The 24,962-nt window shown below is 47.0% G+C and overlaps 1 protein-coding gene across 3 annotated transcripts in view; it reads right to left on the reverse strand.

Moving 5' to 3' along the window:
• LMO3 (LIM domain only 3) overlaps positions 1 to 24,962 on the reverse strand; it is a 64,417-nt gene that overhangs the window by 12,534 nt on the left and 26,921 nt on the right. Inside the window, exons 1-2 of one of the 3 annotated variants that reach the window (XM_066589739.1) lie at positions 11,997 to 12,188; positions 1,731 to 1,944 (exon numbers count right to left, since the gene is read on the reverse strand). In XM_066589739.1, the coding sequence (XP_066445836.1) occupies positions 1,731 to 1,944; positions 11,997 to 12,045 (263 nt within the window). In that variant the 5' untranslated portion in view covers positions 12,046 to 12,188. Of the gene's footprint in view, positions 1 to 1,730; positions 1,945 to 8,678; positions 8,834 to 11,996; positions 12,189 to 24,962 lie in introns of those variants that run through there. The other 2 variants (XM_066589740.1, XM_066589741.1) reach the window with 2 other exon arrangements.

Raw genomic sequence — 24,962 nt, forward strand, 5'->3', positions numbered from 1 at the left:
GAGAAAAAAAAAAAAAAAAAAAATAGGCTGTGGCTGGGGAATCTGCGCCACAGCGCCTGCTAATGCCAGCTTGGCACAACAGATTGGCCGTCCCGTGTGGACGAGATTTTTGACCAATGTCGTCCACATGGCTGACTAATGCTGGGATTAGCAGCCGCAGGCAGATTTGCCGCAGTGAAATTCCGCACAGAATTTCTGCCGCAAATCCGCCTTATCTGAACCCAGCCTTAGGGAGATCTACGGTCAGAGCGTCAGGTTGTTGTCTGTCACCATCATCCATCTGCTCCATTATCTGACTGCCGTTGCCACGATCCATCAGCTCCATCATCTGACTGCCATCGCCATCTTCTTTTAACCGTCCTGTAGACTCAATAATCTTGTGAGCAGCAGCTTTATTGTTGCCAGGAACTTCACCTGTGTCAGTGTGTAGATTCAGCACCTCCAGGATCTTATCACAGCCACCATCAGGAAGACAAGTGGATGAGACCATTCTGCTGCCCATCATTGATGTCCTTGGAGGGAGATCAATATTGGGGGAACTGGACTAAACTGGAGCAGCACCAGAACAATGCAAAAACCAGATACAGGAGCAGAAACTGTGATAAACTATAACCACAATCAGGACCAAAACAAGTACAATGCAAGAACCAGAACTTGTGAAGAAAGCGCTAGAACCGGAATCAGGGCCAGAACTTGTGAGGAAACAGCTAGAACCAGAGTCAAGATTAGATGTAGTGAAGAACTTGAACCAGAATCAGTGTCAGATCCAGTGAAGTAAGAACTGGAACCAGAATCAAGGCTAGAACCAGTTACGAAAGAGCTAGACCCAAAACCAGGGCCAGATGCAGTGAAGTAAAAACTAGAACCAGAATTAAGGCTAGAGCCGGTGAAGAAAGAGCTTCAACCAGATTTAGGGCCAGATGCAGTAAATTAAGAAGTGGAACCAGAATCAAGGCCAACACTTGCATCTCCTTCCTTGCAATTCGACCAGAAGACAGTCCCGTGGCGTGAACAAGCTGCGAGCGGGATGAGCAGCTGATGCCAATCCCTGGCTGAGATATCTTGGACGAACTACATCTCTCAGAAACGGATGCGGACCCAAACGTATAGGTCACTGACCGCAAACATTGCGTGCTCCATAACAAACACGTAATAACCGGTTCAGCAACTGCGACAACGGATTCCAACAGATCTGCCTCCCTGAAATGTGATATTGAGAACTGCGGAATCCATAGTCTCCGCGATATTCACTAACATATACAGCACAAACCTGTAGCGGTGAACTGGAAGCACTCACCATAGGGATGATGAGTGATACACTGTGTGATGGGGAGATTAGATTGTGAGCTCCTAGGGTCAGAGATGATGAGAGTAATACACTGTGTAATGGGAAACTAGATTGTGAGCTCCTGGGGTCAGGGATGATGGTAGTGCTACAGAGATTAGATTGTGAGCTCCTAGGGTCAGGGATGATGGGAGTGATACATTGTGTGATTAAGGGGATTAGATTGTGAGCTCCTGGGGTGGGGAGATTAGATTGTGAGCTCTAAAGGTGAGGGATGATGGGAGTTATACATTGTGTGTGATGAGATTAGACAGTGATCTCCTGGGGTCGGGGATGATGGGACTGATGCATTGTGTGATGGGAGGATTAGATTGTGAGCTGCTGGAGTCGGGGATGATGGGATTGATCCCCCATGTGCTCTAGTACACATCATACTGGCTCTTACCTCAGGTAGTCCCTCCGGCAGAGGATGAGATTGGCTTTAGTGTATAGCGTGGACCCCACTTCTCCCAGACGGCAGTCGCAGCAGGCACATTTCAGGCAGTCCTCGTGCCAGTACTTATCCAGCGCCTTCAGCAGGTAGCGGTCCTTTATCTTGCGGTTGCAGCCAGCACAACCTTTCGGTTTCGTGTCCGGCTGAACTGAAAGCATTTGTATACCTGCAAGAAGAACGACAAGAGGTGAAATAATCGAGCGAGCAACGTAAGAGGATCTCACCGCTGACAGGACCCTGGAGACGCAGCGGGAACGTAATACTGCATGACTATGCTGGGTGCAATATACGTTGTATCACACATTGTGCCTCGCAGCCATACTGTCCGTTGGCCAGTTAGCGGGTCTTGCTACACAGCGCCCTGTATTATATACCCGGTATTATCCGTGCAGTTGCCTGGTACAGCGGATGAAGGAGCTGCCATGAGATCACAGTCACATGACCATGGCAATTGACAGGATATGCAGGGAGTTGTAGTTTTACCATAATCTTGTGAGACGATCCGGCTGGTGACACTCTGGCGCATTATGGCCTCCATCTGTAATACAGCGTGCACAAGTGCGTCCCGGCCCGACAGCGGGTGTCCTGAACCAGACTTCGGGCGTTGCACATGGAGACGGGACACTTGCGTATTTTGGCCTCCATTTTGTGTCTAATACAGAAGACCACGCTGTGCAGCTGACCGAGTGACACCCACCGCAGCAGCCAATGGTCACATGATTATTGGCCGCTGTGGGCGGGGCGAGGTGCCGTCTCCATTGGGACCATTTTAGGCTCCAGGTGATTTTGGTTACCTTTTTGGTGTGTTTTCTGGGATGAAGAGCAGTTCTGTTTGTTCCACCATTCCCCATATAAGGGTGACTACCCACTACAGTTTTTTTTTTCACTGCGAAATTCGCTGCATTTTTTTTTCTACAGGGGTCTATGGGACTTGTAATGTTAAAAATCGCGATCGTGCAAAAATTGCAATTTACCGCGACATTGTGATTTTGCGTGATCACGATTTTAACATTACAAGTCCCATAGACCCCTGCAGAAAAAAAAACGCTGCGAATTTAGCAGTACGAAAAAAATGTAGTGGTTAGTCACCCTAACACAGGATAATTTTATGGTGAACGCAGTGATACCGAATATACACGTATTTGTGTGTTCTGTAAGAAGGGAGCTTTGTGGAACAGAAGGTTTTCTTTTTGTTCTAATTTAAAATCTTATTTCCCTTTTTTCTTGCCCCTCGAGCGGATGTGACGACGAGGTCATATACTACACCGCACTACTTATACTTGTGTCCCAACCATCCCAGATTTGCTCACCATTACTGTGAGGGGGTCACTGAAGGGCACCATTATGGGATACAGGGCATGGCTTAGAAATAAAAGGGGCGTGACCAGTCCTAAAAATTTGCCACTACTGTTCTTTTTGTTGCTCAAAAGTTGGAAGCCGCCATGAGAGGATCACATGTGGCTGCAGGATGTCCTGAACATATCACTGAACTGTCATTGTCCCTCGTACCACTACTAGGGGGAAACCGACTGCCATATGCAATGGCCCCACAGACCATCACAGCAGCAGGGGGCAGGATGGAGGCGCTCAACCTAGGGTCTCTATACATGAACACGGCCGTCGTCACTGCCCAAACTAAACCTGGAATCATTGCAGAAGACAACCCGGGTCCCCTCCATAGTAACTAGTTTCATCGTTTAGGACATCACTGCAACATACTACGACATAGTATGTTAGGCCGAATGAAGACAATGTCCATCTAGTTCAGTGTGTTTCAACCTCCTTGTTGATCCAGAGGAAGGCAAAAAAAAAAAAAAAGAGGCAGAAGCCAATTAGCCCTTTCGGGGAAAAAAAATTCCTCCCCGACTCCCTAATGGCAGTCAGACTAATCCCTGGATCAACCTCTAATAGTTTCTTCCTGTCTGAAGGACTCAGACCAACAACCAGCTGGTCACCTAAAATTTATATCCTGTAATATCCTTCCACTCTAGAAAGACATCTAGTCCCCTCTTAAACTCCACTATGGATTTTTCCATCACCACGTCCTCAGGCAGACAGTTCCACAGTCTCACTGCTCTTACAGTAAAGAACCCCCTTCTGTGTTAGTGATAAACCTGCTTTCTTCTAGATGTAGCGGATGCCCTCTTGTTACCGTCGCAGTCCTGGGTATAAACAGATCATTGGAGAGATCCTTGTATTCTCCTCATGTATTTATACATAGTTATTTGATCGCCCCTTAGTCGTCTTTTTTCCAGGGTAATAATCCTAATTTTGATAGCCTCTTTGGGTATTCCAATCCCCTCGTTCCATTTATTAATTTAGTTGCCCTTCTTTGAACCCCCTCAAGCACTGCAACATCTTTCCTGAGCACCACTGGCCAACAAGCTCTACACAAACAGAAGAAGAGGTCACTATACACAAGAAGCCTCCAAGAGCCTTTTATAGGCCAAGGGGGGGGTAACCACTTTTAGGGCCTCCGATGATGAGACCGTTCATCTAATCACATCACAACTCTCATCATTTACATGGAGATGGAACTACATGCTGGGTTCTCTAGCAACACAACAACCTCTTCTGGGGGTGCGATTGTTATCATATAGTACAATGAACATCATATACATGGTCTCATGCATTACACTCAGGGCAGTTTCTGTTAAGCACGGCCGCAAACCGGGACACAACGAATCCACTGATTTCAATGTTTTTTGCTTTCATTAGCGGTATTGTTGCCCATTAATTGTACAAGCAAGAAAAGATAGGGCTTACCTTACATATAGTGCTAACTACATGCAGGGGAGAAAAAAAAAAAACGAGCAGCATCTATCTTCCTGTTAATTTTTTTTTAATTCCTGCTCTATGGCGTGAAGTTTGGATGACCAGCAAGGTGTAAGAAAAAAAACAAAAAAAAACAAAAACAAAACAACTTTGTTCAGTTGCAACTATGCTCCGTACCAGCAAGCATAGCTGCGCCTATGGCCACCTGAAACAGTCTCATATCATACCACACGTTATCCTGGACGTCACATACTTTGTATCACACATCATAATCACAAAGGTTTGACAGCCCTAGGGTTTCTTTTTTCAGGTCCATAATAAATGCGGACAGCGATTATATTTTGTGGACAATTTGGAAATGTGTGAATAGTCATAGAAATAAGCCACATATTGCACAGATCAGCAATACGGACGCTTTAGCAGATTTACCGCAACCTGTAAAATAATGATAATTAGAGTCACAATAACCCACAAAAGAAAAACATTACGGAGACTGAAAAAAGTGCTGTCTAATTACGAAACGTCCTGGAATTTACAGACGGTGTAAAGCTTGTCTCTACTGGACGTCAGATGCATCGTAACCCACGTTATAACACATCATATCTCACGTTATACCGGACGTCGCATATACAGTATCCCACATTATAATGGACGACGCATATACCATATCTCACGTTACACCGGATGTCGCATATACCGTATCTCACGTTATACCGGATGGCACATTGTATCACACATTATATAGGACTACATAAATCACATATCAGAGATTTCACATACATTATATGAGATATCACGTTCATCATATGATATATGGCGCCAAGCATCACACACTATACCACACATTATAGTGGATATCACCGCACTTTAATCTGAAATTCACAAGTTGTACCTCACTTTATACAAGGTGTTATATATCCCGTATCACGCATTATACCAGTCGTCACAACCATTATACTGGATATCACATACATTGTATCTTACAGTACACTGCACATGACATACATTGTCACACGTTACACTGGAAATCATATACATTATATCATACTTTGTATCACACATTATACAATATATTACATACACCATCACATATTACACAGGATGTTTCATATAATTGTGGAAGTCTCAGATATTGTATTGCACAATAGACTAGATGTCACATACATCGTATCATTCATTATATCACACTGCATATTACATACATTGTTTCACTCATTACACTGGACGTCACATTAGATCGTACGTTGTATCACAATATACTGGACTTCACATACATTGTATCACATAATAGACTGGACGTTGCATACATTGTATCATACAGTATATTGCACATTACATGCATTGTCACACATTACACTGGACGTCATATACATTATATCACACAATATATTGGACTTCACATACATTGTATTATATAATAGACTGGACGTCGCACACATGGTATCATACATCACATAAATTGTCACATTACACTGGAAATCATATACATTATACCATACTTTGTATCACACATTATATAGTACATTACATACATATCACATTATATACGTTATATATTGTATCTACTGGCTGTCACATACATTGTATCACACAATAAATAGATGTCACATACATTTTATCATACAGTATACTGCATATTACATATATTGTCACACATTACACTGGACGTCATATACATTATATTGTGCATTGTATCACATATTATACTCGGCGTCAAATACATTATACTATACGTAACATACATCGTATCACACATTATACCAGACATCACATATATCGTATCACACATTATACGGGATGTTATATACATCACACATCAAAGATTTCACATACATTATATGAGAGATCACGTTCATCATATAATATACTGCGCCACTCACACACACTCTCCCACACATTATGGTGGACAGCACCACGCATTATACCAGTCATCACAACCATTATACTGGATGTCACATTGTATCATATAGGACCTTCCACACATTGTATGATGCATTATACAGGATACTACATGCATGGTATCATACATCATACTGCATGTCACATATATTGTATCATACATGCTGGATGAGCCATCCATTTTCACATATTGCACTGGAATCCATACATTATATTACACGTTGCATCACATTGTACTGAATGGCACATATGTTGTATCACAAAATTTTACTGGACATTACATACATTGCATCACATTACACTGGAAGTCATATACATTATATTACATATTGTATAACACATTATACAGGACATTACATGCATTATACTGGACATCACATACATTGTATCACATTACATTGGGAGACAGTTACATTATACCATGCGTTGTATCACACATCGTTCTGGACGTCACATACATTGTATCACTCAATATACTGGACGTCACATGCATCAAATCACACACACTATGCGGGAAGTCACATGTTATATCACACAATATACTGCACATTAAATACATTGTCACACATTATACTGGAAGTCATATACATTGTATCACACAATATACTGGAAGTCACATACGTCATATCACGTGCAGGATATCATGTACATTACACACATGATACCAGGCGTCACATACATTGTATCACATTACACTGGAAGTCATATACGTTCTATCATATCACGCATTATGCAGAAAGTCACATATGTCGTATCACATGATATACTGCACATTACATATATTGTCACACATTATACTGAAAGTCATATACATTATACTGGATGTCACATATATTGTATCAAATTACACTGGAAGTCATATACATTATATCATATCACACAATATAACGGATGTCACATACATCATATCACATATAATGCAGGACGTCACGTACGTCCTATTACATAAAATAGTTGACGTCACATACATTGTATCACATTACACTGGAAGTCATATACATTATATCAGATCACACATTATGCAGAAAGTCACATATGTCGTATCACACAATATATTGCACATTCCATACATTTTCACACATTTCACTCCGTGTCACATACATCATATCACAAATTATAACAGACGTCACATACATCGTATAACACATGATACTGGATGTCACATACAATGTATCACACAATCTGCACATTACATACATTTTCACACATTACACTGGAGGTCATATACATTATATACATGACATACATTATAGAGGACGTCGCATATACTGTGCCAGGCATCACACACATTATATCACATATTATGGTGAACGTCACACATTGTGCCACACTTTATATAAGGTGCTACATACCTTGTATCATGCGCCTTACTGGATGTCACATTGTATCATACAGAACATTACACACATTGTATGACGCATTGTACAGGATATCATATGCATTGTATAATACATTATCCCGAATGTCAAATACAATTCATGTGCAGTCCAGGATAATATATATAACATTTACTGTGATGTATGAGATCTAGTGTAAGGTGTGATTACTATAGTCCTGTTTCACACAACATACTGCATATCGAATACATTGCATCATTATACCAGATGTCACATACACCATATATTCCATACCATATTGGATTTCCTATACATTGTATCATATATTATACTGATCTTCATATATGTTGTATTGTACATTTTACCAAAACGTCACATATATTGTATGTCCCACAGCATTCATTATAGTGGATGTAACATACAGTTCATGTGATACATTGTAGGGGACATACTATACATTGTTGGAGGTCACTGATCCTGGGATGCATTCTGACCCCTTCTCGGCCATGTGCGGATGATGGGACTCCATGGCTTTCAGATGTTACCATTTGTCCAGATCAGGAAGTGATAGGAGTGAGGGGTCTCTCTATTAGCTCTTGGGACTCAGCAAATTTGGAGACGATGAGGTGGCGCCTGGAGTCGCAGAACTTTAGGGGTTAAGAGGAATGATAATTCTGGCTCATTGAGACTCTGCTGAGCTTTTAATTGCCCAGATTGTGAGACCCCCACACGCCTGAGTGCCCCCATTATCTCCTTGTTCTGTTTCATTCATCCGCACAGTCCCAGCAGCCAACCCCACAAAGTATCAGACACACAACTACTACCCCATCATCATGCACACAACCCCCATCACTACAGGCAGCGGCAGGTGGAAGCCATAGCCACTTACCTATTCTGGGGTGAGGCGACTCTGCTGAGAGCATCGGTCCAGGCAGCCATTCATCCACCAGGGGAGGGCAGACAAAGCTTCGTCTTCCCTCTCATTCTGGAACAGGCCTTGTTTTCCTCTGTTCAGCGGCCCAGAGACCCCTGCAGCCCCCAATGCTAATCTTGGTCCCCAGCTCTGAGCAGCCCCCTCCTCAGCCCTCCCTCGCCCCCTCCCTTTTTACTGAGCACTGGAGCTGGGAACCAATTTGCTTCCCCCCTTCCTCGGTGCAGCTGCAGAGCTGAGAGATTCTGACATTTTTCCACTCTTATCAGTTTAATTACTGTTTCCATAGCAGCAAAGTGCAGGCGCCTGGCGAAGGCCAAAGAGGGATGAGCAAGACTGAGCCCACAGATATCCAAGGGAGCCCCAACACCAACAGCCCCCCTCCCTCAAACAAGAGAGAAGGATGAGCAAGACTGAGCCCACAGATATCCGAGGGAGCCCCAACACAGACAATCTCCCCCACCTCCCAAACAAGAGAAAAGGATGAGCAAAACTGAGCTCACAGATATCCGAGGGAGCCCAACACGGACAGCCCCCCCTCTCCAATTAAGAGAAAAGGGGAGCAAGACTGAGCCCACAGATATCCAAGGGAGCCCAAATACTGACAGCACCCCCCCCCCCCCACACACACAAAGAGAGAAGGACGAGCAAGATGAGCCCACAGATATCCAAGGCAGCCCCAATACAGACAGACTCCTAAAGTGAGAGCAAAACTAAGCCCATAGATATCTGAGGGAGCTCAAACACTGAAAGCCCCCCAAAACAAGAGAGAAGGATGAGCAAGACTGAGCCCATAGATATCCTCTTTTGCTTGGGGGGGCTGTCAGTATTTGAGCTCCCTCAGATATCTGTGGGCTCAGTCTTGCTCATCCTCCTCTCGCTTGGGGGGGAGGGTTGGTGTTGGGGTTCGCCCGGATATCTGTGAGCTCAGTCTTGCTCATCCTTTTCTCTTGTTTCGGGGAGCTTTCAGTGTTGTGGCTCCCTCAGATATGTGAGCTCATCCTTCTCTCTTGTTTGGGGGGGCTTTCGGTATTTGGTCCCCCTCAGATGAGCAAGACAGAGCCCACAGATATCCAAGGGAGTCCCAATACAGACAGCCCCCTTAAGCGAGAGCAAGCCCCAACACTGAAATTCCCCTGAAACAAGAGAGAAGGATGAGCAAGACTGAGCCCACATATATCTGAGGGAGCCTCAACACTGACTACCCCCCAAACAAGAGAAAAGGATGAGCAAGACTGAGCACACAGATATCAGACGGATCCCCAACACTGATAGCCCCCCAAAATGAGGGATAGATGAGCAAAACTGAGCCCACATATATCTATGGGAGCCTCAACACCGACAGCCCCCCCCCCCCCCAACAAGAGAGAAGGATGAGCAAGACTGCGCACACAGATATTCAAGGGAGCCCTGAAACGAAAGAAGGATGAGCAAGACGGAGGCCACGGATATTTGAGAGCCCCCCAACACTGACCGACCCCTGAAACCAGAGAGATAGATGAACAAGACTGAACCCACTTATATCCGAGGGAGACTCAAAACTAACAGCCCCCAAAGAGAGAGAAGGATGAGCAAGACCGAGCCCATAGATATCTGAAGTGAGCACCAACAGCCCCCCCTAAACATTAGAGAAGGATGAGCAAGAATGAGTCCACTGATATCCAAAGGGGCCCCAATAGTGACAGCCCCCCAAAACAAAACAGACGGATGAGCAAGACTGAGCTCACAGCTATCAGAGAGAGCCCCCCAACACCAATAGCCCCTCCAAACGAGAGCAGAGAGAGCACGGCTGAGCCCATAGATATCTGAGGGAGCCCCAACACTAAGCCCCCCAAAATAAGAGATTTGGATGAGCAAGACTGAGCCCACAGCTATCAGAGAGAGCCCCAGCACCAATAGCCCCTCCAAACGAGAGAAAGATGAGCAAGAATGAGCCCACTGATATCTGAAGGAGCCCCAATATTGGTTGCCCCCCAAGAGAGATGAATGAGCAAGACTGAACCAACAGATATCTAAGGCAGCCCCAACACTGACAGCTCCCCAAGACGAGAGAAGGATGTGCAAGACTGAGCTCACAGCTATCCGAGAGAGCCCCAACACCAATAGCCCCTCCAAACAAGAGAGAAGAATGAGTATGGCTGAGCCCACAAATATCCAAGGGAGCCCCAACACTGATCACCCCCCAAAATGAGAGAATGATAAGCAAAACTGAGCCCACAGATATCTGAGGGAGCCTCAACACTGAGAGACCCCCAAAACAGGAGAGAAGGATGAGTAAGACTGAGCCCACAGATGTCCGAGGGAGCCCCAGCACTGACAGTCCCCCCCCCCCCAAACGAGAGAAGGATGAGTAATGCTGAGCCTACAAATATCCAAGGGAGCCAAGAAAGATGAGCAAGACCAAGCTCACAACTATTCAAGAGAGCCCCAACACCGATTGCCTCCCAAAACAAGAGTGAAGGAAGACCAAGACCTGGCTCACAGATATCTGAGCTAGCCTTAACAATAGCCCCCTAAAAAAGAGTGAAGGTAGACCAAGACTGGGGCCACAGATATCCAAGGGAGCCCCAATACTGACAAACCCCCCCCCCCCCAAAAGAAATAGAAATGAGCAAGACTGAGCCCACAGATATCTGAGGGAGCTCCAACACCAACAGCCCCCCCCCCTTCCCCAAAACAAGGGGGTGAGAAGAAGAAGAAAGAACACATAGATATAACTTGGAGTCCCAGCAATGACAGTCCCCCAATACAAGTCAAAAGAGAGGAGTTGGAGGGCCAAAAGTAGTTCAAATATCAAAATACACAAAACCTACAAACTGCTGAAGCCTCAATTGTAAGACCCCCACACCACACACACACACTCACACTCCAAAGAGCAAAAGAAAAGAAGGGCCTGACTGTACCCAACCTGCTGCCACCAGACACCACTAAACAAGAGCACAACAGCCCAAAACAAAGGCATGATACTGGGGGGCACAGAGAGTTCTGTACAGTGCTGTATGAATAATACAGAGACTAAACCTGCAAGTGTCACACACTATTTATAGGGACATGTCATAGCACTGCACATACACCATTCCCACTGCAGGTACTGCTCCCCCCAACATGACACACATTATACACAATACATATACAACATGCTGCACACAAATTATACACAATACATAAACTATATACACTGTGCACATAGACCATACACACTGCAAACACATTGCACATATACAACACGCTGCACACAATTATCCACACTGCATAGATCTAGCATCACTTACGTACCAAAACTTTTTTCCCCTCTGTGCATGGGTGGGTGGGAGAAGCCCCTCATGGAGCAGCCGATGAGGGTCTCTGGGAGCAGCTGGACGAACCTTTTGTTCTCCGGACAAAATGTCACACGGAGCCCCAAGCGCGACAAAGCCGCATGTCCCCAACTCCGTCCGGAGGAGAAATAATCCTCTAATCCCAACAAATGTGTCACCAGCAGCAGCCAGATCAGCACTGGGGGAGGGGACAGCTCCCAGCATAGCAGGAGGAGGAGGAGGAGGAGCAGCAGGGGAGGAGGAAGCTAGGACCCAGCACTACGGAGATCGACCCCTGATACTGGACAATGACCCAGGCCACAGCCTGTAAACTGCACCCCAATACTGTAACACGGGGGGCACCAAGCAGATCAACACTGAGGTAGGGTACAGCTCCCTGTACAGAAGGACAAAGCTAATAACCAAGACCAAGGACAGAAGCCCCAAAGCATCATCATCCAGCACCCCAATATAATGCAGACCACTTGCAGCTACAGTCAGATCAGCACTGAAGAAGTGGACAGCTCTCTGCATAGAAGAAGCTGAAATTCAGGACCCAGCACCTAGGACAGTAGTCCTCCACACTAGATAATGCACCATCATCCTGCACCCCAATTTATTCCAACCCACCTGCTGCTACAGTCAGATCAGCACTAAGGTGGAGAACAGATCCCTGCACAGAAGGTCAAGAACCAGGGCAGCTCATCTCATGGACTTACCAATGGGGTACTGTCTCCCAATCCTACAGTATCACAGCCCAATACATTACAGCCACAACCAGTTCAAAACTGAGAAGGGACAGCACCACAGACCGGACCTCACACAGAGCAATTCATAAATGGGGCAATGACCTCCAACTATACACAGCAAACCCCTAAAATCCTGAAAACAAGCAGTTTACACCTCAATACAATGCAGTTCTCTGGGAGAGGAGGACAAGATCACCAACTACTGCTGCAAGGGACACTGACTCAAACAGGAACCAGACAATGAAATGACCCAACTCTTGTAGGACATCCAAAGGACAATTGACCCAACTGTGCAGGATCTCAAGCAGGGCCAAGCTCTGCTACAGGTATCCTTCACACTCACCTAGCAGCTGGAGGGCAGGAGACATCTATCATCTGCTCCCTCCTCAGTGTTTAGCAGGAGAAGACCTCATGTTGCATCGGAGGTCTAAAACACCCCAAGGTGCTGCCACCCCCATCTCTGCCCCCTCCCATCGAGGAGATACCGACATCATCAACCCCTCTCCAAGACTAATGCCAGAATCAGGTTCTCATCTTAAACAAGCAGAAGTGAGGGTGCAGTCAATGGACACCCCAAAAGCCTTTTTGCAGAACCACTGCCCCCCCCCCCCGAATCTGCTTCACTCCAACCCCATGATTCACAATGAAACAAGACGTTGTACGGTATTAAGGTCCTACTGCATTAATCTATATCTGAAGGCCAAACCTCTGACCACTACTAAAGACCTCAAGACCATAAACTTCTTCAGACTTTTCCCTAAGGTCCTCCACTCTAATCTCAAGGTGGAAGATTGGACCTTTTACAAGGTCAGTGCTGGACCCAAATCTTGGGCCAACAACCAGACCAACGCTTCACAATAATCCTACACTAAGAACACAAGACCCTGGACCAACTAGACCAGAGATCCCCATCTCCAGTCCTCAGGGACCACCAACAGGTCATGTTTTTAGGATATCCTATGGTAAGATCACCTGTGGCAATGTCTAAGGCACTGATGATAGTTACATCACCCGTGCAACACTGAGGAAATCCTGAAAACATGACCTGTTGGCGGTCCCCGAGGACTGGAGTTGGGGAACACTGAACTAGACCATCAGTGAGCCCAGTCAGATGCCTTCACTTCATAGTTGTGGTACTAAAGTGGCAACATGAGATGGGCTTCTCAAAAGGTCCAGAGCAGCAGAAATAGCCAATTTCTAGCATTAGGGCTGATTATTGGTGATGGTCAGCAACCAACCTGTGTGCCAAGAAGAATTCATGCAGTTGGCAGGATCGAACAATCTCTAGCGATTGGTCACAAATTTTATAAAGGTCTTTTTTTAACCAGTAAGGTTTGTATAAAGGATCAGACCTACTCTTGACCAATCTTCAACCGGATCTACAGACTAACTGAACCCCCAAAAAAGAAGAGAGGCGAATGGTCATCTACATTTGGATAATCAGGTGAGAAGAGAAAGCATCACTCATCTCTAACAGCAGATGAGAAATCATCAGCCCCCAAAGCCGCGCATACTATAGCCCTACGCCATCCTGATGTCCCCCACCTGCAGCCGTCATCCCAACTGAGTGCAATGCAGCCACTTCACTGTGCACGGGTGCAGGTCCCCCACCCCGGAACCGTCCTGAGCCCCCACCCTGCTTGCTGACTGCACACACATACACACACGTGGGGGAAAGAGATATAAAATCACAACAAATGGAAGAGCTAATGAGGACAATTAAATTAATTATGTTCCCGGAGCAGCTCCCCTCCCCCAGCGTGTGATCTGCTCCCCCCCTGTAATTCTCCGTACTGATTAGAGAATCTATGCAAATCTTTGTTTAAATCATTCAGCTAATTAAATGATGGGATTATTCCTCTGCCTGCGGTGACATCAGGGCTGGTAATGAGCCCCAGATCGTGGCGAGAGCCCGATGTCAGCACCAGCTTCAAAGGCACTAATATTACGCTCTGTGTGCTGGGCCAGGGGGCATCAACCGCGGGCAACCCCCAGAGTACGAGGTCAAGGGGGTACTAACTGCGGGTAACCCGCAATGTGCTGGACCAGGGGGCATCAATCGCAGGTAACCCCCAGAGTACAAGCCTAAGGGGGGTACTAACTGCGGCTAACCCCAGAGTGCAAGACCAAGGGGGTACTAATTGCGGGTAACCACCAATGTGTTGGATCAGCGGGCACCAACCTCAGGTAACCCCTAGAGTACAAGGCAAAGGGGAACACTGATTGTGGGTAACCCCCAATATGCTGGGCCAGATTAGACGAAATGTCCATTTTCCAAGTAGATTTAACCCTCTGTATACTGCCTATATCGTGGCAAGCAGAGGATCTGGAGTGCATTAACCCCCTGTGTGCTGGATGGGTAGCTACAGACCTAATCCTTCAATATCCAGCAAGAAGATGAAGAGCCGGATCCATCTATATGCCCCACTAAATATGCAGCTAATTAACTAGGTCCACCTGCACCCTGTAAAGCTACATCCGGGTCCGTTCTACCTCCCTCAATGTATTGCTAATTAGTCAGGTGATAGCTTCCACCGGTGACTGATGACACCCATAGCTACACAACAGGAATCTTCAGCAATAATACGGCCAATGATCCCCCTGGACCCCCGATCACATAACGATGAAATGGAGGGCATCCAGACAATGAGAAAACCTGAAACTTAACTACCAACAAATCCTGACTGCTGGAAGTAAGAAGTCGGGAGTTCTAGCATTTACTGCCCCTATGCAGGAGTCCGGCAGACCCGGCACTCAGGGTTAGGCAGGAGTCCGGCAGACCCGGCACTCAGGGTTAGGCAGGAGTCCGGCAGACCCGGCACTCAGGGTTAGGCAGGAGTCCGGCAGACCCGGCACTCAGGGTTAGGCAGGAGTCCGGCAGACCCGGCACTCAGGGTTAGGCAGGAGTCCGGCAGACCCGGCACTCAGGGTTAGGCAGGAGTCCGGCACTCAAGGTTAGTTGAGGCAGGAGTCCGGGTTGACCCGGCACGCAGGGTTAGTTGAGGCAGGAGTCCGGGTTGACCCGGCACGCAGGGTTAGTTGAGGCAGGAGTCCGGGTTGACCCGGCACGCAGGGTTAGTTGAGGCAGGAGTCCGGGTTGACCCGGCACGCAGGGTTAGTTGAGGCAGGAGTCCGGGTTGACCCGGCACGCAGGGTTAGTTGAGGCAGGAGTCCGGGTTGACCCGGCACGCAGGGTTAGTTGAGGCAGGAGTCCGGGTTGACCCGGCACGCAGGGTTAGTTGAGGCAGGAGTCCGGGTTGACCCGGCACGCAGGGTTAGTTGAGGCAGGAGTCGGGGAGACCCGGCATTCAGGGTTAGTTTAGGCAGGAGTCGGGGAGACCCGGCATTCAGGGTTAGTTTAGGCAGGAGTCGGAAGATCAGGCACGCAGGGATAGGCAGGAATCCGGGAAATCACTCACCTCAGGTGCAGTCGGTGCAGGGACGGCTCTGGCGGGTCTTCCCTCTGTGCAGAGTCCTTGGCGGAGGGTCCAGGTCATAAAGTATGGAATCCACAGACTTACAAGTCCTGAGGAGCGGAACTCCAACGATTCCAGAGAACTCCAGAGCTTGTTGCTTCGGTGGAGGGGGGAGGGGAGGTGGTGCCAGGGCTGGACCCTCTCAGGTGGCAGCAGTCCTCACACCTCAGCAGCTCCCCAGTTAGCGGCTTCCTTCAGCTTGTTGAAGGAGCTGCCAAGTGCTGCTGCTGCAGGAGCTGTACATGTTCTCTAATGGACCTCATTAAGCGCTACTTACAGATGTTCTCTTAACATAATTGATCTGCGGTGAGTTGAGAGGACTGCAGCTTATTCCCCAGCCCCCAATTATGGAGGAGTAATTAGATCCCCAACCTCCCATCCTCACACTCGCCCTTCTAACATTCCAGGATATCAAAGTGTATTGACAGGCGGTAACCTTTGTGGAGACGCTGCTGCAGCTCGTCCACTCTCCGGCGGAGGATTTGCAGCTTCTCTCCTTCTGAACCCTCAGAAACAAAAGGTAAAAAGCCGTGAAGTTGGGAGATGAAAGGCGGCGCTGATGAGAGCTGGCACCGCTGATGAGAGGAGGCTGCGGCTAATGGCTTCTTATCTGCATTCATCCCTCACATGAAAACTTTAAGGAACAATGAAGGAGCGGTAACGGTGCGGCCCCCTCCCCGGCTGCTCCTCACCTGGGACAGATGAAGCCAAACTGGCGCTTTTATAATGCCAATCAGCGGCCTCTTATCCTGCCTCTAATTAGGGAGCGCAGCACTGGGGGAAATGCTAATTCCAGGCTTTTACACTTAAAAGGGGAGAAGCTTCTACTTGCAATGGAGAAATCCCGGATTGGGAATGACACGTACTGGAAGTAATGGGGCGGCTGGAGAGTGGACGATTCCGGATGCTCCAGCTCCCTGTGCAGCATCATGTACAGCGCTGTGTAGTACTAGAAAACAGAGCCTGTGCAGCTCCATGTACAGTACCGCGATGTACCAGAAAATGGACCCTGTGCAGCTCCATGTAGAGCACCGTGTAGTACTAGAAAACTGACCCTGTGCATCCCCATGTACAGCGCTGTGTAGTACTCGAAAACTGACCCTATGCAACTCCATGTACAGTACCGTGTAATACCAGAAAACTGACCCTGTGCATTTCCACGTACAGCACCGTGGAGTACCATAATATTGACCCTGTGCAGCCCCATGTACAGCACCGTGTAATACTAGAAAACTGACTGTGCAGCTCTATGTACAGCGCTGTGTAGTACCAGAAAACTGACCTTGTGCAACCTCATGTGCAACACCGTGTAGTACCATAATAATGACCATGTGCAGCCCCATGTACAGCGCTGTATAGCACCATAATACTAACCCTGTGCAGCCCCATGTACAACGCTGGACAGTACCAAAATACTGACCATGTGCAGTCCCATGTACAGCGCTGTGTAGTACCATAATACTGACCATTTACAGACCCATATACAGCGCTGTGTAGTACCATAATAATGACCCTGTGCAGTCCCATGTACAGCGCTGTGTAGTACCAGAATACTGACCCTGTGCAGCGCCATGTACAACTCTGTTTAACACCAGAATACTGACCCTGTGCTGCCCCATGTACAGCGCTGTGTAGTATTACAAAACTGACACTGTGCAGCCGCATGTAGAACGCTGTATAGTGCCATAATACTGACCATATGCAGTCCCATGTACAGTGCTGTGTAGTACCAGAATAATGACCCTGTACAGCTCCATATACAGCGCTGTGTAGTACCATAAGACTGACTATAGGCAGCCCCATGTACAGCGCTGTGTAGTACCATAATAATGACCCTGTGCAGCGCTGTGTAGTACTATAAGACTGACTATAGGCATCCCCATGTACAGCACTGTATAGTACCAAAATAATGACCATGTGGAGTCCCATGTACAGCACCGTGTAGTACCATAATATTGACCCTGTGCAGCCCCATGTACAGCGCTGTGTAGCACCATAATAATGACCCTGTGCAGCCCCATGTACAGAGCTGTGTAGTACCATAATACTGACCCTGTGCAGAGCACAGAGGGGCATGTCGGGGGAGACAGAGGGGTCTGGAAGAGCCCCCAGCCCCCTTCAAATGCAGGTTTTAGGGGTGCTGTCTCACCTGTGCGGCGGGTTTTACAGAATACAGAAATCTGAGTGCACTTTGGGAAGAGGTCAGGCTGGAGGCGTACAGCCTTGGAGTGCTAGAATCCTCATACAATTCTATTGCAGTCATGTCAGTATCTGCAGTAAGGACCCCTTCAGCTCTCCAGAGCCCGGAGGTACGGGGGTCCTCACTGCTCTATTCACTGGAGGGGTCACAATATTCTATCTATATTCAGGCGGCTGGAGTGTAATAGGTAGCATGTGACCATAGTGTGCCCCCCAGCATCCCAGCCTACACTTTACAATCGACCTTCTGTTCACATGAGCTGACACTCTTGGAGCTTCACTCCACTTGTAAGTCCCTCATATTAGCAGTCATTAAGGAGGGTTATTACTTTATTGCCTCAGTCCTGGTACTCATTTGTTAGTGATTGCAGCATTTGCCGGGCTTGGGGGCGGCAGTATGCTGACAACAGTGTTGTGTCCAATCTCAGACGTGACAACATGGGAACTGGGAAGGTCGTAGGTGAACAGGAAAACCATGAGAACATCTGCCACTCTTCGGTCGTTGTCTCGTTGTTATATGACGTCATAGTATCATAGGGGGATACGTCATCTCAAGATCCGGGTCCCGGCCCCAGTAATAGATTACAGGATGTGATTATGTCGAAAGTGAGGACCCTCAGCCCAGACAGGGGCACCTCTACTGTATGACCATGGTGCTCAGCACAGGAAGGACTGACCAGTTACCTTCCATGGTTAGCAGTCTTTAGATATGGAGCATGAAATATCTGTTTGAAGTGCAGAATCCTCACTGATGCAAGGAAGTATCTGCTCCTCCCAGGTGCCTCCTTTTTGTCCATCTGTCATATAGAACAATTTCTCATTTTTATGTAATTTTAGACAAAAACAAGTACATTGCAACAAAATACTGGGCAGTCAGCGCAGTCATCTGCCAAATCACAACTTACGACTGCCAAAGTTGGAAGAAAATGGACCAGAAAAAGATTGATGCCTCTGAACCTTGGCGCTGTAGGAAACTCCTTCGAATTCCTTGGACCACCAAGATCACAAATAAAAAAGTTTTCATTGGAGGGCAAAGTTACGAATCAGAGACTCTCATTCTTCGGCCACATGGTGCGAGCTAATTCATTAGAAGCATCTAGAATGCTTAGAGTGGTCAGCGGCAAAAGTAGACCCGACCGCCAAAGACTGTGCTGGCATAATACTATCAAAGCTACACCAACATGCAAATGATCTAACTGAACAGCGTGGTGATGGCGGATCCGCAAAGTGTCCGAAAGTCGCCAACTACACGGACAAATAGAATATTAGGCGAGGAGTCGCATGAACAAAGTTATTATGTGTACATGATGCTTTTCCATGATTATGTATGTATGTGTATAATCATGTATATGTAGGATTACTGTCTATGTATGTATGAATACTTATGTATCATTGTGTATGTATGATTCTATGTATGTGCAGGACTATCTATGATTGTGTATAAGTGCGTGTGTGTGTGTATGTATGTATATATATATATATATATATAAAATGTATGACTGCAGGTGTATGTAAGATTATATATGTATATGATTGCTTATGTATGATTGTGTATATATGGTTCTGTATATATACATATACGAGACCTCATGTGAATGTTTATGTACGATTGTGTATGACCATATATTGTTATATATAGATGATTTTGTATTATTCGGATTGTGTGTATGTATGAATCTTTGTATGGTTGTGTATGTATATGTATAATTGTATGTGCATGGCTATGTATGACTGTGATTGGGTCTAAGTGGATGTATGGTTGTGTATATGATTGTATGTGCATGATTTAACGTGTGTGTATATAATGTATGATTGTATATATATGTGTATGACTGTTGTGGATAGTGAATAGTGAAAAGGTTCAGCTGCCAGCGGGGGGCAGGGAGCTGCGGGAGAGAGCGGGGAGGAACAGAGGGGAGATCTCTCTCTGCCTCTCTCCCCCCCGATCCCCCTGCTCACTGCCGCAACTCACCTGTCACCCGCATCGGCAGCCGAACCTTTTCTCTCGAGCGGGAAGGTACTCGCTAAGGGCAGTGCTCGCTCGAGCAATTGCCCTTAGCGAGTATGCTCGCTCATCACTAATAGTGAATCATGTTTTAGGGCTCATGCCCACGACTGTGTTTTCACCGCGTATTACGTGTGTGTTGCATGGAAGCGTGTTATGCAGTGAATGGAGTCAATGAAGGTCAATGGACTTTCATTGATCCATGCCCATGAGCGTGTGGACACTGCATATCGATACGCACAAGAAATAAATTGCAGCATGCTTTTTTTTTTTGGTATAGGCTGCATATGAAACGCTGTCCTTAAGCAATAGATTGCGTATGGGTGGCGATTCATATACAATCCCACTCTGAAATAGAGGGAGGAATTTAAAAAAAAGAGTCACACCACGCATGCCCGTGTGATACGCCACTCGAGGACAGACGCGGTCTTTGCTGGCAGAGCTGATGTTTACAAATCGGTAAAACGCTAGGGGAGACCCGCAGTGTTTTCCGCTTACACCCATGGACAGGAGTAGAGATGAGCCAGTATACTCGCTAAAGGCAATTGCTCGAGCGAGCATTGCCTTTCGCGAGTACCTGCCCGCTCGAGACTGAAGGTTCGGGTGCCGGCGGCGGGCAGGGAGCTGCGGGGGAGAGCGGGGGGAGGAACGGAGGGGAGATCTCTCTCTCTCTCTCCCCCCCCTGGCTCCCCCCTGCTGACAGCTGCTACTCACCGCTCCGGCACCCGAACCTTCAGTCTCGAGCGGACAGGTACTCGATAAAGGCAGTGCTCGCTCGAGCAATTGCCTTTAGCGAGTATACTCGCTCATCTCTAGACAGGAGCCCTTATGGGTTCTGTCTCATCCAGAGCCTTGATATGACGGATTGTGAGCTCTTGGGGACGAGATTCCTTGTGTTCTGTGCGCGGCGCTCACGCTCGGCTGCACGCTCTTCTGTATAGCGCTTGTTGTTGGGGAGAAGCGTCTCTAATGACTCTGGAGAGATGTGAGCGCTGAAAGTCGTAATAGATCCGCACTCACTTGTGCAGTAATTGCTTTATTACGCCCCGTGTGACCATTACGCCTGACCTTGCTGTTCTGCTCGTTCAGTTAAGCGCCATAATGGGGAGCGCGCGAGGTGTCGATACTAAACACACAAACTCAAGAATTCAATTAAATCTGCCGTTGCGTTGTGCGTTCCGAATCGGGAAATGAGACGATTATAAATCCTTCCCTTCCAGCAATTAAGAAGCGTTTATGGAGAAGGTCAGGCGCCTGCGCAGCGTCCGTCCGTGGGCTCTGCGTCCATTCCCTACATCTAGGTGATCAATAGGGGAGCACAAGGAGCAGGAAGGGGGGGGGGGGGGGGCTCATGCAGAGCAGACTGTAGTGCAGCAGATGTCATCAGTGTCGGATGGAGCCACATGATATAGTCTTAAGGACAACCGAGACGACACGAGGCCAGGTGGCTGGTGCAGATGATTTGTTACTTTGTATCGGCAGAAGACAGTACAGATATACGGATCATATATAAGGCCACTTTGGAATGCTCGGCTTTATTGTGTGAATATCGTGGGTATGTTCACACGTCGCTGATTTGCTGTGGATTTTGTCGCACATTTTGGGGCAGATCTGCAGCAGATTTTACCCTTTCAATTGAATACAAAATGCAACAAAATCGACCCAAACCATCATGCTGCCTGAGGCAAAGAGTAAAATGGCACCCCCCCAACAAAAAACCCACCCATCTTACATGCGCTAAAACTCCCAGCACACAAGACACCCAGCACATACGTAAAAGATTGAGACTTGTCTGAAGTGAAAGAGTAATAGTGACCCCAGTAGGAACAGCGCCCCCCACAGTGATCACAGTAGTAATAGTGACCCCAGCATTGGCCCAAATAGTAAGTGGCCCTCATAGTGGCAGTAATAGTGATCCCTGTATTGGCATCAACCCCACGAGCATTGCATTCACTCTGTCCAAAACTTCTGCACGCTGTAATCAGTCTGTGATTTTCCCCCTGGAGTTTGCCATCCTGCATGCAGTGCAGACATCAGGGGTCACAGACTGACTACAGTGCAGCAGAAGCTTTGGACAGAGTGAATCCTATGCTAATGGGGTTCACGGCCAGCTGGAGTTCCAGTACGGCGGTCACTAATACTACTGAGGCCACTATGGGGCACACTGTTACTATTGGGGCCACTATAGGGCACACTGTTACTACTGAGGCCACTATAGGGCACACTGTTACTACTGAGGCCACTGTGGAGGTCACAATTACTACTGAGGCAACTATGGGGGCACGTTTGCTACTGTGGCCACTATGGGGAACACCATCACTACTAAAGGCAACTAATGGGGGGTCACTGCTACTACTAGGGCCACTATGAGTGCCACTATTACTACTGGAGCCACTATTACTACTGAGGCCACTAATGGGGGATCATCGCTACAACTATGGCCACTATGGGGGCCACTATTACTACTGGGGCCACTATTATTACTAAGGCCACTATGGGGACCACTATTACAACTGAGGCCACTATGGGGGATACTATTAATACTAGGGAAACTATGGGCAAGACTATTACTACTGGGGCCACTATGGGTGATATAATTGTTACTAGGGCCACTTTGGGCAAGACTATTACTACTGTGGCTACTATGGGAAATACTATTACTACTGGGGCCAGTATGGGGGATACTATTCCTACTAGGGCCACTATGGGTGAGACTATTACTACTGGGACCACTATCAATATCTGATAGATTTAGTGCAATGTTTTTTGTGTTGCTGCCTTGCCGTCTCGCAGTTGGCAATTTTTTTCTTACTGGCCATTAATACCAGCCTGGTTTCAACCCATCACTCCTCCGAGGCCCTGCAGACTGCCGCCTGAGGCAGTAGGCTCAGGTCACCTCATGATAGGGTGCACCTGGACAAAATCTGCAGCAAATCAGTAACCTGTGAACGCAGCCTCAGAGATTTTGCTTCTAATTTAATTTCCTTCTAGTCTCAGGAAATTATCCTGTAGCAGTTCAGGACACAAACTGTACCTGATGGGGGGGGGCTTAGTTATGGCGACGTCCACGCTGACCTCATCGCTGGCCCATGTAATCGGATAAGCGGCTGCAGACATGAGTGTAAGTGATGGACGGAAGAGGAGAACATTGGCTACAATGTAGGAACGCCACGATTAAATCTTGGATTAAAATTCATCTTGTGGGTAGCGGCGCGGCACCCGTGAATGATATGGTAATCTGCTCTTCCTCCAGCTTGTACTGGCGGATTGAAATTTATACACTCAATAACTGGAGAAGAATGGCGCAGGACGGCGGTGCAGGAATCTGTCTGACTCCATTTTTCCCTGTCACTCCTGGAGAGATTTTAATATTTTTCCAATGTCTTTGCTTATTTTTGGTGCCAAAGAGCATTTTGGAATACAGTCTTGGAGGCGCGGCGGCGGCGTCACGCTAAACACGGCGATGCTCTGTAATAAATAGAGAAATCACATGTTTAAGTCATTGCCGCTCCTGACGCTTCTTAAGTCGATTTTCTTCTGACACAATTGGAAAAATTTTCATTTACTTGAAGTCTCGTCTCCATGTGAAGACTTCTCCTCCGTGATCTTTAGTATTCACTGTGCCGAGGGAGTTACGGACTGCCAGGAGGCACCACGAAGGAGACGCAGGAGTCACTCGGGACAACGCAGAGTATAAGAATCTATAAACAATGGGAGTCATTGTATCCAGCAGTGTCATGTTCTACAGCTGCTTACAAAGGATTGACCACACTGACACACTGTAACAAACAGTAGCTGTAAGCAGCATTAGGTCAGGATGTGAGGAAGCCTCTGCGTGTAAACACGTTTAAAGGTAAAGTGCCCCTCACCTGATTCCTGACCCCAAATCACCTAGCAATTAAGAAAGGGAGAAGAGGTCTTGGAAATTTTTACTGTCGAGAATTCGCCTTAAGAAATCATAAAACTATTGAGAGTTCCAAAAAAAAATTAAACACTTATTAAATACCACGGGTGACATCAATGGGCGCCATGCGGGGAAGACACTGCTGCCCCACGGCGTCTCATCGAGGTGACTAACGGTCTTCCTGAAAGATATCCACAATGATCAATAAAGTAACAGTCACAGGAAACTGTATGATGACATATTAGCCATATATTATCCAATATTACGACATATCAGGAGATTTGGCTTTCAGTACCATCTCTATGCTGATGACACCCAGTTATACACCTCCTCCTGTGACATCACAGCAACATTCCTCCAGAACGCCACTGACTGTCTGTCTGCTGTCTCTAACACTATGTCCTCTCTCTACCTAAAACTGAAACTCTCAAAAACTGGCCTACCGGGATTTCCGCCCTCCACTAACCAACCTCATCCTGACATCTCCATCTCAGTATGTGGCACCACCGTAACTTCCAGCACGCCTGCTGTCTTGGGGTTATATTCCACTTTGATCTCTCCTTTATCCCCTACATCCAATCTCTGGCCCGAACATGTCAGCTGCACCTCAAGA

The sequence above is a fragment of the Eleutherodactylus coqui genome, chromosome 2, assembly GCF_035609145.1.
Source record: "Eleutherodactylus coqui strain aEleCoq1 chromosome 2, aEleCoq1.hap1, whole genome shotgun sequence".
Taxonomy (NCBI): domain Eukaryota; kingdom Metazoa; phylum Chordata; class Amphibia; order Anura; family Eleutherodactylidae; genus Eleutherodactylus; species Eleutherodactylus coqui.